Below are 15,533 nucleotides of genomic sequence, written 5' to 3'. Positions count from 1 at the left end.
AGGATGTCTGCAGGCTTTGAGACAAAACCCCTAGAAAGGTAACATTTGAAGACCCAACCTTCCCCATCAAGGCCTTCAAAAGCGATCTCTTACAGTCCTCACTTTCACATACCTCATAGACTCTTCAACATACTGCAGTTGTCTTTCCCTTCCATTGTCAAAACATTTAATATTCCACTTTTAAGATTTGTCTTTTTTAGTGGAAGGGATATCCTGAGCTTCCAAAGAGATGTTTTTTATTATTATAATTAAAGTCATATTGAGAAATGCTTCCTCTAACTTCATTCTTTGAAGTATACATATCATTTATATATACAGTAGTGATTTCCAGATACAGTTAAGTACATGTGCAGTTGAGAATGACAGAGACCAAACACTGGCATCCCAGCATCCCCAAAAATATACTGTTCACTGCCACTGAAACGCTATTTCCTGGAAAGAATTGTAGGTCCTTCTAGAACAAAATATAAACAAGGCCGGGAGCAACAGAGACATCTCCTCAATTTCACCTGCATGGATTGTCTCTGATGTTTCTAGCACTGGACTAAATGATGCGAGTAAAAAAGAGAAGGAGAGGGAGACTTTTTCTTCAAGAGCTGTCTTGGTCAGCGCGGGCTGTATGACAAGTTATCACAGACTGGATGGCTTAAACAACAAAAATTTATTTCTCAATTCTGGAGGCTGAGAAGTCCAAGGTCAAGGTGCTGGAAGACCTGGTATCTGACGAGAGCCCACTTTCTGGTTTATAGAGGGCTATCTGCTCATTGTGTCCTCACATAGCAGAAGCAAAGAAACAAGCTCTCTCTGGACTCTCATAAGGGCACTAATTCCATTCATGAAGGCTCCACCCTCATCTAACTCTTATCACTGCCCAAAGGCCCCACCCCCAATACCATCTCCCTGGGGTGGGGTAGAGCTTCAACATGAATTTGGGGGAGACACAAACATTCAGTCCATAACAGAAGCCCACAGTCAGTGAGAAAGACATGTTAGACATTAAGCTTACAATCCGTAAGATGAGGGCCATGGCAGCCATCTACCAAGTACACTGGGAGCACAGGAGAGGGAGAAATTAATTCTGCTTAGGGAAGGAACACAGAAAAACTCCCAAGGAAGAAATGATACTTCAACTAGATACTGAAAAAAGAGCAGGAGTTGACCAAGAAGATAATGGGGGAGGGACTTCTTTAAACAAAAGAATGACTCTCCAAAATATCTCTCTCCTCTCTCTAATTGCTTGGAGAGAATAGAACCAACCTACCAATTTTAATCAGAGCTAAACTAGACTTTTAATTACTGTTGAGGTTTCTCCACAAGTTATTTGTTTTCAGTTTATCATTGACTCAGCGCACCTACAAAAGTGATCTACTGAATTTGCAGAGGCAGCAGAATTTTTATAACAGTAATGCTACTAGGATGAAACTTAATGGCTATATTTAATGGATTACCTTTATGGCCAAGAGCCCACTAAAGTTCCTGGGCAGCTCTATTTGCTGCCCCAAGCTTACATTTTATTAAGCACTTTTTTATTTTAATGTAAATTGATAAAAATTCAAAAGCTATGCATCTACTTTTAAAGTAAACCATTTTCAATAAGTCACTAAATACTTTACATGAACAATAAGAATTTTATGAGATGATTTGTTATTCTTACCTCCATGGGAAAAGCTTTGAAATTAACTGTGTGCTCAGAACCACGCTGGTTTTCTCTTCCCCAATGAAATCTAACTTCATACAGTTCAAATTCATGCCCTTGAGGCAATGGACCTCCCGATAGAACTGAAAAAGAAAATAAACTCTATTTAATTACCTCTCAAACATATTTATCAACACAGCAATATAAACACTGGGGACGTGTTTTGCCAAAAAAACTCTCATTAGTTCTATAGAGTAAATTCATATAGCAAAATAGAAATATATCACAATTGTGAGATGAATTCACAAACCCATGTGGGTTTGGCTGAAATTCTTATACTGGCCAGATACAGTAGAAGTTCCCAGAATCTGAAATACTTGATAATGATATGTATATCATTTAACGTTAACTTTGTTAACTTTAGACAAAGAAAACAAACACAATAGCTATACTCCAGAGACATAAATTTAGAACAGATCAGAAGACAAGAATATGGTTTGAGTCTCAATAATTTACTATAGGCCTTATCGATAAATTAAACCTTTACAGATCATCTGTTTGCACTAGTAGGCTTTCAATTTAGAGAACAGGTATAAGCTAACAAAATTTTCCATGAAGAGAATTATTATTAAGCCAATCTGATTTTTCTACAATGAAATCACACTTAAAAAGCAAATCATTCAGGGTCACATACAATGCAAACAAAACAAAATTGTGATAAAATATTAACAATACTTAAAATAGTAACATTAGTTCTTGAGGGCCCTGTGTCTATTTCTCACTTCTGGATATGACCCAGAACTTTGTTCCAAACTAGGGCACTCTAAATGATAATGAAAAATAAATTTGTACAAGAACCTGTCTTGAAGCAATAAAATACTTTCTTTAGTTAAACATTCCCCCATATCATATGGAGAAGCTTGAAATAAAGTTTATTACAATGGCCAATTTCAACACAAATAAAGGTTGTTTGCATTTTCTCTGTAAAACCATTCTAAATAAGATCAGGTAAGAATTATGGGTTCTTTTTCAGTCAAAGGGCTGACAAAATTCACCCCATTCCCACAGGAGGGATCTCTCTCCAACAGATGAGCGTTCACACTTGACTTGCTGTTGTGGAGGAAGGAACAGTGTCCACATTGTTCTCTTGAGGAACAGTTTTATTGTCCATTCTTACTCAAAAACTCAAAGGAGAAGAGAATTGGTGCTGCAATATTTGGTTGGTTCTTCATCTAATAACTTGCTCCGAGAATTTAAGTCTGATTATATCAAGGTACATATCATACAGCCAGAAAGCATAAATTAGAAAGAAGAGCAAAGGCGGGTGGGGAAAGACAGGAAGAAAAGAGATGGAGAAATGAGGCTATCACAAAAACGAATGTCCCAAAGTCCTTGAGAACAGTGCCCTACCAATTGGCTTCTAAGCATTCTACCAGCTCAAAGACAAACTGCATCAGTAGCAAAAAGTAATTTTAGTTTTTCAAGTGCATAAACCTCACCTTAAGGGGAAGGGGGTGCCGATGCATGGCATTTAAGAGACTATCTCTCATGGTTTTAATGTGCTTCCTCAGACTTGGTCTTAGTTAAGTCTCACAACAACTCTGAAGGGTCAGCATTACCATCATCCCCATTGACAGGGACCAGAACTAGGGCTGAAAGGGGCTCAGAGTGGCCAGCCCTGGTCACCCAGCTAGCAAGCTCCAGGAGCCTGGAACTCGAATCTTCTGACCCACATCCCAGAGAGAGAGACAGGGATGGGGAAAACCACATTTCAGTATCTGTGAGCATGAACTGGAAAAAAAAAAAAAAACAGAAAGAAAGAAACAGAGTACTTTAAGCCTAGATTTCGAAACCGCAGTCCCTCCTTTGAGTATTACACCTCATCCTATTTCCCAGAACAGTCCAAAAAAAAAAAAAAAAAAGTAAATAAACACAGGGTTCACAAAGGGCTGCAGATATCCAGAGCTGCAGTGTGCAGGCTCACTGAATATCTTCTTCAATAACCATCCACGCTGCGGATGGAAGAAGGTATGAAATGTTCTTATGTTAACCAGAACACCACAGTGTCTGAATAACTTCAAAATGCACTCCTTTCCTTTGGCTGTTCACATTTGGTCTTAAAGAAAACCAGGAAGGAGGCCTGGCGTCTACCCACTGTGCACCACACCTCCCAAACCAAAAAGAGGAAAAAGCTTCTCGGAAGTCTCGTTCTGCACCCCTGCCTCATCAGAACCAGAAAACATACCCTACCCCAAGTGCGGGCACAACCTGACCTGACACTTCACAGGGATGGGCCCTATAACACTCTACTTTTAAAAGAAAGTGAAAATTTGTGTTGGAGGAGGCTTAGCTCCACATTGCCAACGAAAGAGAAAGAGGAGTACCGCTAAATAAAGTTCATATGAAACGGGAAGATTAGGAAAAAACCTTTCCCCCAAATGTACTGCGATGTTCATTGCAGCTTTACTTATGGTGGCCAAGACATGGGAACCACCAAAGTGCTCTTCGATAGATGACTGGATAAGGAAGATGTGGTGTATATACGCAATGGAATATTACTCAGCCACAGGAAAAGATGAAATACTGCCATTTGCGACAACATGGATGGACCTTGAGATAATTATGCTAAGCGAAATAAGTCCGACAGAAAAACTCGAGAACCCTATGACTCCACTGATACGTGGGATACAAAACTGAAGGCAACAAAGGAATAAGGCAAATAAAGAAACAAAAACCCATAGACATAGACAATAGTTTAGTGGTTACCAGAGGGTAACAGGGAGGGGAATGGTAGATGAGGGTAAAAGGGATCAAATGTATGGTGATGGAAGAACTGACTCTGGGTGGTGAACACACAGTGTGATATATAGATGATGTATTATAGAATCTTACACTTGAAACCTACGTAATTTTACTAACCACTGTCACCCCAATAAATTTAATTTAAAAAGCTCTTTCCCCAAAGCCTCTTCATTGTGTATACTCAGAACACACACACACACACACACACACACACACACACACCAATTTCTGAAACTGCTACAGTGTAGTCTACTGGTATTTTTTTATAAATACGGATGTTACAACTGATGAGGACAGTGATTTCAGGGGACCAAAAAGAGATCCATGTTTCAAAAATATATCCCCCATCTTATCAATGCCTAGTATTTCTTTAACAGGAATAAAGCCTTTAGTTTAAAACTTGGGAATAACGTTTACATTTTAAATAACTGGAAATTCAAACTCCACAGATCAATGTGTTGATAGGGAGAAGTTCAAGGCCCACAGGAGTCCATTTAATCATCCCTTCAACAAATATTTTTTTATCACCTACATTGCAGCCGGCACTGTATTCAGTGCTTAAGACACATCGATTTGGGCAAAACAGACAAAACTCCATGGTCTCGCGGATCTTACATTCTATTAGGCTGAAAATGAGCACAAAGCCTGGTCCCCAGGGAGAGGTGACAAACAGGCAGTTTTCAGCCAGGAATCAGCCACTGGGTACCTTGCACTTTTTCTGCTGAGGAATAATCCCAGGTTAAACCACACTAAAATCACATGGCCGTACAAAGCCATCAAAAATGACAAAATACTGAATTCAGAATTTTATGAGGTGCCAGGTAAAAGCATTACCTGTTCATCCCCCAAGAATGACTGTTTATAGATTAAAAATAAAGAGTAGCTCTGTTTTACCCATTTTGCAACATCCTCTTACGGCATTATTCTGACTTTTTATAGCTTTCTTTTTAAATAAGGAAACCAGTCATACCAAAAGGTACACACTTTCCCTACATTTATGATTATCATATTTTGCTGAGTGATATTTTGTCACTATATGGCAGGTTTATTAGTCATGATGTCATTAAGCTCAATAAAATTACAATGAAACAATATGAAACTCATACTGATGACATGCTGTGTTTCTTTAGAATGACAAGCTTGTGAAAAGAATACAAAATCAACTGATGTCATTGCTACTGCATCCATTTTCTTTAATGCTCTTTCACAGAAATGCCCATTATGCTTATGAGATGTAAAAAGAGATCCTTCTGCAAAATTTGGAACCCCATAAAGACACGATATATGTATATTTACCTAAATCTACCTAAGCTTCTACAATCCTTTGCTGAAGACAAATTTGCCAGATAGTTCACAGGCTGTTGTTAATCAAGGCTTATTCCCCCTCACTTCTTTTCATTTGAGTTCAACACACAGGTTTTAACATGCCCAGCGCTGTGCTGACACCGAGTGTATAAAAACAAGGTTAGTCTCGGTGCTGGCTAGGCATTCGCAGTGCTTACAGAACTGAATTTAATGGTTGAAATAAATTGCATCAGGAGAGTAAGGGGAAGTACAGAAGGTACTAGGAGGGCACCCAGCAAGGGTCAAGCCAAAACCAAGGGGCATCAGAAAGTCAGGGAACCTTCCAAAGGAGACGACAGCTAAGCAGAGCCTTGAAGAGTAAGCTTAGAGAAGTGAGAAAGTACGTTCCAGCAGAGAGAAGAGGCTGAGGAAGGCTCAGAGACAGGAAACAGCTTGAGTGTGTTCCAAGAGAATAAAGGCACAGGTTACCAATGGCCAAAGGCAGGCCCCAAAGTGTTAGCATCTGGAGGGGACCTGAGCCCATGCTCAGGGGCTGGAGTTTAGCAGGCAGGCAATCATCGATGGCTGTTAAACAGGGGGCTAATACTTTTGCATTTGGAGATATTACTTACATGTCTGCATGGACAGTGGACCAGCAAACGGCAAGCTTCACTGGTTAGAGAGCTGCTGTCAAACCCCAGACAAAGTCGGTGAGGCCAGTGACAGAGCCTGCCGGAGCCAAGTCTCCAACGGGGAGGGAGACCAGCGCCAATGGCCCCCATGGACCCCCAAAGGATCCAAAGGCCCAAACAGGTCATTCTCGGTACGTTTAAAGATTTTATATCCTGTTTAACTTAAGGAATCTGAAACGTATTCATAAAACATTCCAAACATAGTACTAAGTAGTTCTTTTTTGACATTTGACATCTCAAAAGCAAAACTCAATTATTTTTATTGTCTCCAGATTTTAACCTACAGCTTTATTTCATATTAAAGAATAAATATCATCAACAATATGGAGAGAAGGCCAGTTAAGCTGAGTCTACACAAGCAAAATGAAGCAGATTAAGGCAGCTGGACAATAGTCCAGATCATTGAAATCCCCAAAAAGTTAACTAATAATAAATATAATCATAAAAAAATTAAAGCCCGACATTTCATATAAATAAATAATACATAGCCTCTTCTTAAGTAAAAATAATTTTAAGGTACTTTTGACAACTTCATCTTTAAATCAGCAAGGTTGCCAAGAAACACTATAAAAAGTTGTCATTTTCTAAAAGGATGATTAATAATAATAATCTAGCCTAAAATTAATATTGAGAACTCTAAAAGACCCAGAAATAAAATTTTCTAATTAAGGTTGCTATAATAAGTTACAGTGAAGGGCACAAATGACCTATCTTGATTAGCAATTTCTCCCATACCGATGGCCCATTAAAAATGTCATTACTCTCAACACTGCTGGTCATCAGATGGAATGACATTCTATTGCACAAGCTTAGGCAGTCTTACACTTTTTCACAACTTAAGTGTGAAACCACTCAGGTGGGTATCTATAATTCTATTTTTATACTTAAGCTACTTTTTATAAGCATGTCCCATTTTACTTTGTATACACTAAACTTAAGATTCCTGCAGTGCAGCGATTCACGCATCCCACAGAGAAATTCATGATATATGTGGCGGCCTTAATAAAACTCTCCATACTCAGGGAGATAACAGGACCAACCTCCTGGTCAGGTCACACCTGGGATGCGAATCTTGGCTCAAGTCCACGTTGGGAGGCACTCTGCCACCTTGAAATGTGCTCAGAGCAGAGGGAGAATGGTGACAGGATCCAAACCATGGACCAGTCATAGGGGCTCCACCCCAGCCCATCCCTCCTCTCCCCTGCTCCACATAACCAGTCATTGAAATTCTGCGGGTGGCATCTCAGACAGCTCTCTGTCATCCCTTCCTCTCCACTGGCACTGCCCACACAATAGCTGCAGTCTTGGTTAACTGAGTCTCATACAATAACCTGACTCCCAGTTTCTCCAGATCCCCTCTTATTCAGTGCTGCAAGGTTGATTTTCCTACAGCAACATGCTGATTACGACTTTATCCTACAGAAAAGAAGTTTCTTATAGTCTTTATAGTTGGTTCAAGGTCCTCATGAACTTGCTCCAACATAACCTCTCCATTGTATTTTCCATTAACTTCATTTAATATGAATGAAGCTTTCCTTCCAAATGTCCTTAACGATGTGCCTTTCCCTGACACTCTCTAGACCTTCCCATAGCCACAGCCATGTCTTTTGATCGATAGCCATAGCATCGTGTTCTCTCTTCCACACATCCCAGTCCCCTGGATCCAAATGCTATTCACCCTGCAAGGACCACTGCAAATGTCACTTCCTCCACAAATCCTTTCTGAATAATCTCAGGCAAAATTACCTCCTCCTAGACACCTACCTTTCACAACCTACCGCTGTAACCTCCTTGAGAGCCGGCATTGCGTGTGGTCCTTACTTGCCTTATCAAAGGCATGGAATACCTTGCACGAGGTAAAACAAAGATTGCCAACTGTACCTGGTAGGCCAGATGAAGCCAGTGAATGTGTGTGTTTGGTTCACAGGTCCACGTCTCTCTCCAGCTTTTCCTGACACTTTAAACATCTGCCAAACTGGGCATGCTCTCTGCAGTTTGCTGGTTTCCCACCATCCCCACCAGTCCCTACTGCTTCCCAACATACAGATAAAGCAAGGGGTCAATAGCTAGTTACAAGTTTTGCTCTCCTGGCTGCTCTCATTTGTAATGCCTGTCTAGCTCTCAAGGACAAGTGAGTTTGTAATTCCTGTAGTCAATGACCAATAAATAAGTATTAATGAATGAAGGACTATCATACGAGGAACAGTTGAAGGAACTAATATGTCTGAAAAGAAAAAATGGCAACTTCACAATATGACGATGGTAATCAATATTTTAAAAGATGTCATGTGAAAGCACAATTATATTTGTTCTGGTAGGTCCAGAATCCCAAACTAGAAACAATGAAGGAGATCACAACACTTTTTTATCTTTGAAATTACTCAAAAGAAAAATGGATTTCCTCAGTGAGGAATGAATTTCCTTTTCTGAGCTGATCGAGCTGAGGACGCCCCGCCACTTACCAGAGGATCTGAAACGAGACACTGGACAGGCTGCCCTCCCTCCAAGGGCTCATTCCACTCAGGGAATCGGTGACTGCAGCCTCTGTCCTAAACTCATTTGCTGTCTTATTGGAAAACAGCACACTGAAGAAAGTACCAAACTGTATGAGTGCACTGATTATGGGGTGCCTGTTGTACAAGAGAAGCAGGTCGAGGAGGAAACCTTGAGAAATCCCGTGACTTTAGAATAATGGAGAATGAAGACCTGGCAGAAAAAAGTCCATCAAAATTAAGAACAAATATCAGGAGGTCATGTGTCAGAGACCAACAGGAGCCAAGAGTTTTCAAAAATTCCATTGCAAATGCAGCAGAATTAATGTATTTTAAGAATTTTAAAATGTCCATTTGATTGTGGAATGAGAAGATCGTCAATGACCTTGTTTGGAAATTTCGGGGTGGGGGGGAGGGTAGAGGTTTCATGCTCAGGACATGCCTCAAATTTAAATTAAGGTAATATATCCCGATGGGATTATATATAAGAATTATATCATTAGGATTATGTTAAAAGCTTTAATAGGTGTTAGCATCTAAATTATGCTACAACTTTTGTAACTCTTCTTGGTAATTCTTTATTATTGTTTAATATAAACAAAGCAAAAAAAAAAAGAACCATGAAGAAAAAGACGAAGTAGCCCAGGCCACTGACAACCTCTGTGAGGCCTGATGGTTCAGTGGAGTGGTGTGTATAAAGTGAGTTTAATTTCTAAAAAAAAATAAAAAATTGTGCTTATTCTATAAATTTTTTTTAATGACAGCATCCAAGAAAACTTCAATGAGGTCTGACAATTAAGTTCACAAACTTGTTGCAACAATTTGCTAAGCTTTTTTGATATCAGACAGATTATTCATTATGAATTTGTACCAACTGGACAGTTAACCAAGTTTACTATTTGGAAGTGCTGAAAAGGCTGTGTGAAAGTTAGACGACCTGAACGTTTTGCCAACAATTCACGGCTCTTACATCATGACAATGCACCAGCTCACACAGCACTGTCTGTGAGGGAGTTGTTAGCCAGTAAACAAAGAAATGTATTGGAACACCCTCCCTTCTCACCCGATCTGGCCCCCAATGACTTCTTTCTTTACCCAAAGGTAAAGGCAATATTGAAAGGAAGGCATTTTGATGACATTCAGGACATCAGGGTAATATGACAACAGCTCTGATTGACATTCCAGAAGAGTTCCAAAATTGCTTTAAAGGGTAGACTAGGCGCTGACGTCAGTGCATAGCTTCCTAAGGGAAGTACTTCGAAGGTGACCGTAGTGATATTCAGCAAAGAGGTATGCAGCACTTTTTCTAGAATGAGTTCACGAACTTAATTGTCTGACCTCGTATATTATTACATGAAAAAAGCCAATCTGAAAAGGCTACTTAATATATGATTCCAATACATGACATTCTGGAAAAGGCAAAACTATGGAGACAGTGGTTGGGAGGAAGGAGGGATGAACAGGCAGAGCACAGAGGATTCATAGGGCAGTGGAACTACTCCATATGATGCTATAATAGTGGATACATTTGTCCAAACCCATAGAATGCACGACACCAAGAGTGAACCCTAAGGTAAACTATGGACGTTAGCTGACGATGATGTATCAATGCAGGTTCATCAACCGTAAGAAACATAACACTCTGGTCACACTCTCTTGCCTGTGGTCAATAACCAGTGCCGATGGCCAGCTGTGAGGCCCCACACGCCCTCCCCCAAAGAAACTGATAAAACTTATGAAGCCTCCACCAACAACATGGCCAGGGCCTCACCTAATCACATTACTGTGACAGCCACCAGACCCCAATTTCTGCTCAGGTGCACAGAGCTTCTAATCCACTTTTTAGACCCATTCCTAAAGATGAACAAAGAGCCAAAGATCACTAGACATTTGAGGGAAACCTCCAATAATAAAAGAAAGAAGCCAAAACAAATAGAAGGAACCCAGAATAAACAGAGACATGCAGTGAAAAGAAAAAAAGCAATACGTAAAAGAATGGAGAAAGAGTCTTCATTCATGAAACAAATACTACGTAGAAGTTGTATTTTTAAAAAAATTTTAATTAAAACAAAAATTTTTTAAATTCACAGAATAAGCACAACTTTTTAGAAATTAAAAATATAACAGCAGAGGTTAAAAGTCCAATAGAAAGTCTGAAAGATATAAGTTGAGGAAATCTACAGAAAGTAGAAGAAAAAGACAAAGAAAAAAGGTTACTGAAAGAAGAAAAGAACAGAAAACTTATCAGTGAAATCACATAAGAAAATTTCTGAGAAATATAAGAGCATTTCTGAGAAATTTCTAAGAAATCCTGATTCAGAAGGTCCACCTAGTCCTCAGCACACGTGTAAAAAAAAAAAAAAAGAACCACACCAAGGCATATGGTTGTAAAATTTCAAAGCAATAGCAATAAAGAGGAAATTATAAAAGCTTCCAGAGAGGAACAAAGGTCACATCAAAGGCCTGAAAAGCAGGGCGGCACTAGATCTTTCAACCACGCACTGGAGGCCCGAGGTGATGTAGCAATGAAATCAAGCATCTGAGGAACAATACTTCCAGTCCAGACTGCTTTGCGCAGGCAAACTCTAGTCAAGTGTGAGGTATAGTAAGACACTTGCAGACACACAAGGTATCCAAACATTTACCCTCACATGCCCCTTTTCTCAGAAGTTACTGGGAGATGAATAAACCTAGAAACTCTAAGACACTGACTATTAATTTAAATAAAAATTATAATTTAAGTATACAGGGACAATAAGGGAGCAAAACCACGATGGGGGAGCATAACAAGAAAATCAGCCTCATCTTCCATCTTCCATAGTAGGGAGTTTATAGGTATCTTAAATAACAAAGCATGAGAGTACAAACATGTTATTAAGAAGTATTCAAGTAATAGCAGGAGAAACAGCTGAGTTGAAAGTGCTTGTCACCAGAGCAAAATGTTTTAGGTGGGAGGGTGGGGTATAACCCAGAGGCAGAAAGAAACATAGTACTACTCAACTGTTTAGATTATGTTTATATTCTATTTTGATAAAGATTAAATGTGAATTAAATTAATGAATGACAGGGTGTTCAGATCTTGCAAAGTATTCCTTTGAGAAGCTTAAATATCCTAGAAAAAAAGATAAACTGGTCCAGACATGGTATTTTTTTTGTTGTTGTTACTTTTTTTTAAGTTTGAAGAAACAACGAAGAAAGGAGACAGTGGCAGAAAGGAGACTGGGCACCTGAAGGAGCAAGTTCTCCCCCAAAAACACAGGAGTAAGGGGTCTGTCTGAAGCATGTGTATCCAAATCAGGCCTAGACAGATAGACAGAGAGACAGTGAGCTCTTCCTCCGTAACTGGGGTGGCGGATGTGAAAGAATCAACCGGCAAAAAAAAGCCACGGGGTGCGGCAGGAGGCCAAGGGAAATTGTGAGTGTCTGAGAAGGTACCAGAAGAAAATGTTAACTTCAATTTGATTAAGTAAACTTGATCTCAGAGCAGGAATGGACACACATTGTCTTAACTGATAGTATTGGTACTCAGTCATTCCTCTATGTTCCCATAAAACTCTCTAATATTTGCCATACCATATTTACACTAATACTTTAAAAAGGATTGGGTTTTCCCTAAACTATGAATCCTCAAGAACCTTCTTATCCATTTGTACTCAGACAACCCTGACTCACCATGGTGACTGACGTGAAATGCATTTTTGTTGTATAGATATACAAATGTTTTATTTCCAGATATACAAAATCATGTCAACATGCTAACACACATGTATTACCTTAAAATGTTTTTTATATGCCAGAAGTCAGCATTCAATAACTTTACTGTATATTTAAAAAATGATACATGATATCCCATTATAGATGACCCCCAAAAAAAATTCTGATTTAAACTCAAATTTAACATCTGAAGCTATCTTTTCAACTAAGTACATATAAAACCTAGACTCTGTTTGTGTGATGCCCATACTTTGATTAAACTCAGAACAGCAGGGAAGGCTACATGAATCTACAACTATTTTAAATTAAAGCTCAGGAACATTCACAATGAATAAAAAAATCCACAGCTGGTAATTAATATCTGCCCTGCCTACTAAAAAAAACTGAAAATTTTATGGTTTGAAACATCAATCTAATTGATTCAGAATTAATTTGAGCACAGTTGGTTCTGTTCATTAAGCACTTCCTAATATTTCAACATATTCTAATTTTACATTCTTTCTAAGAGGAAAATAATAGTTATTACTCACTCTGAAAAGCATAATATTAATGCTAATTTTTTAAATTCTGCTTTCCTCTTCATTACATTTAAGCCAAAAATAAATTTTCTTAGTAATGACCCAACACCGTTTCCATAAGACATTTCAAATCCATCTCAAATAGGTTCAGAGGGAGATGGTGAGTTAAATTTTTTTTTTTTTCATTAAAGCAAGAGCTTTGTTTGCCATTTCAGTCTTGTGCTGAGTTTAGAGGATGTTTTTGATTGCTATTAGTTAAAATTCTTCTCATATTAATATAGTAGAGAAAATGAACTTGAAAAGTCTATCTTGAATGCCAGATAATGTCAATAAATCCTAATCTTAGTTTTACAATGCAGTAAAACAGAGAAGTATAATTATCTACATGATTTAAGCTGATCAACAATTTAGGACAAAATGCAGATTGGTACACCTGCATATACCTTTCCACAAATTCCACAAAGTGTATGTTGACCAACTAACTGATTGTTAGAGTATCATCTAACAAAGAACAACCAAACTGACATCTTCATAATTTCATCCTTTTATCCTTTCAAAAATGTTTCAGAAAATAATTTCCAAAATGCACTTTATAGGGGCAACCGGATGGCTCAGCTGGTTAGAGCAGGAGCTCTTAACAACAAGGTTGCCGGTTCTATTGCTACAAGGGCCAGTGAACTCCGCAGTCCACAACTAGATTGAAAGCAACAGCTTGAGGTTGGAGCCCTAAGCCTCTGGTGGGCAGCGGGTTGGCTCAGTGGTTAGAGTGCGGGCTCCTAACACCAAGGTCACAGGTTCGAGTCCCACATGGGCCAGTGAGCTGCGCTCTCCACAACGAGGTTAAAAACAATGACTTGAGTTGGAGCTGAGCTATGCCCCACCTCAACTAGATTGAAAAAAAAAAACAACTTCACATCCTAGAAAAACACACTGTTCCCAACATTCCCCAATTTTTAAAAAAATGTGTTTTATAATATATTAGGCTGGTGGAAAAGTAATTATGGTTTTTGCAATTAACCTTTTAAACCACAATTACTTATGCACCAACCTAATATAAAGGTATCCTGACAATGGAGCTGTTAGTTCTACTTTTAAGGTCATATAAGCTAAATGAGTTCAGTGGCTCCCAGGTGACTTTGAATCTACAAGAACACACAAAAGCATCTCGTGAAATACCTGATTTTGACTTCAGGATAACCTGAATGGTATGTCCATCGTTGGTGACTTCACAGTCCCGGCAGACCACATAATTTGGTGAGAGGCGGACATCCAGCAATGAGGGGTCATATCTAGCTTCTCTTGAATTCAGGTTAATGGGAGACTGGTATTCCCCATTAGCATCAGGAAACACCAAGCCCCACTCAACACCTAAGGACAACATGAAACACATTTATCACAGGTTAAAAAAAAAGTTACAGTAAAATTTATCATGTAAAAACTAGTTTAAACACTGTTTATGACCCCGTACATTATTAAGAGGGTTATGACTACTCTCTCTATGTATATAGGTGAAATGTGGTCAGTGTGTGAATTTTTGCATTCATATTTTGAATGACATAATGTTATCAAATACCACATACAAAACCCTGGACTAACAAAATACTGTTTCTATTGGTCCACATAGATGTAGCAATTTATGATGCTAGGAAATTCAGGTAATCTTTAAATGATTAGGGAAAAGATAATACCACAAAACTGTCCTCTGCTCATCAGTTCAATTATGTGCAGTACTTGGCAAACACCTGTAACTCCCCACATGCTCGGTGAGAGCCCAAAACCACAGACCTGAAGCAAGGGAGTAAACACCTCGTATCAGAAATGCAAGTACAGTGTTTTGAAGTGTGCATATGCTATATACACATATCTGTATTCCTACATGTATACTATTTCCATATTTTTAAGTTAAAACTACAAATTCTACATTTTTTTTCAATAAATATAGTCAATATCAGCACCTGTGGTCAACTCTGTTAAGAGATCTACATCTTCAGGGATAAATTTAGAAAACTAAACTTCTTAAAAAGTCAAGCCCACTGATTGAGCCTGAAATTTAGGACATGTCTGGAAAGAGTCTTGTTAGTATCCTTCGGGGGGGAAAAAGTAGAGGCAGAAACACTTTCTTCTATCAAAGTCTTCATAGCAAACAAGAACGTCATACTTTCGCTAACACAGTATTCTCAAGGTGGTGAGTACAACGTAACATTGCTCCTTGTAGCTACTCAGAACAGAAATGTCACCGCCACAGCTCTCAGGCTCGCCCTCCGGAGGGAGGCAGGTGCCAACTGCTGCTGGACAAGAAAGCCCGGCTCCCCAGCGCTGAAGCAGGCAGCAGGCCCGCCCGCCGTCCCTGGAGCGCCTTCTGTCCCGAAACCGGCCCGGGGACTGGAAAAGCGAC

General features: G+C 39.1%; 1 protein-coding gene across 3 annotated transcripts in view; it reads right to left on the bottom strand.

Moving 5' to 3' along the window:
• The window catches only part of CA8 (carbonic anhydrase 8), a 93,834-nt gene that overhangs the window by 77,644 nt on the left and 657 nt on the right, over positions 1 to 15,533 (bottom strand). For 2 of the 3 annotated variants that reach the window (XM_074318547.1, XM_019716202.2), the window contains exons 2-3: positions 14,315 to 14,506; positions 1,655 to 1,779 (exon numbers count right to left, since the gene is read on the bottom strand). In XM_074318547.1, coding sequence (XP_074174648.1) covers positions 1,655 to 1,779; positions 14,315 to 14,506 — 317 coding nt within the window. Of the gene's footprint in view, positions 1 to 1,654; positions 1,780 to 14,314; positions 14,507 to 14,826; positions 14,912 to 15,533 lie in introns of those variants that run through there. The other variant, XM_074318548.1, reaches the window with a different exon arrangement.

Source organism: Rhinolophus sinicus, linkage group LG14, assembly GCF_036562045.2.
Source record: "Rhinolophus sinicus isolate RSC01 linkage group LG14, ASM3656204v1, whole genome shotgun sequence".
In the NCBI taxonomy this organism is placed as follows: domain Eukaryota; kingdom Metazoa; phylum Chordata; class Mammalia; order Chiroptera; family Rhinolophidae; genus Rhinolophus; species Rhinolophus sinicus.
The sequence above is the reverse complement of the archived record's forward strand: the minus strand, read 5'-3'. Positions and strand labels throughout refer to the sequence as shown.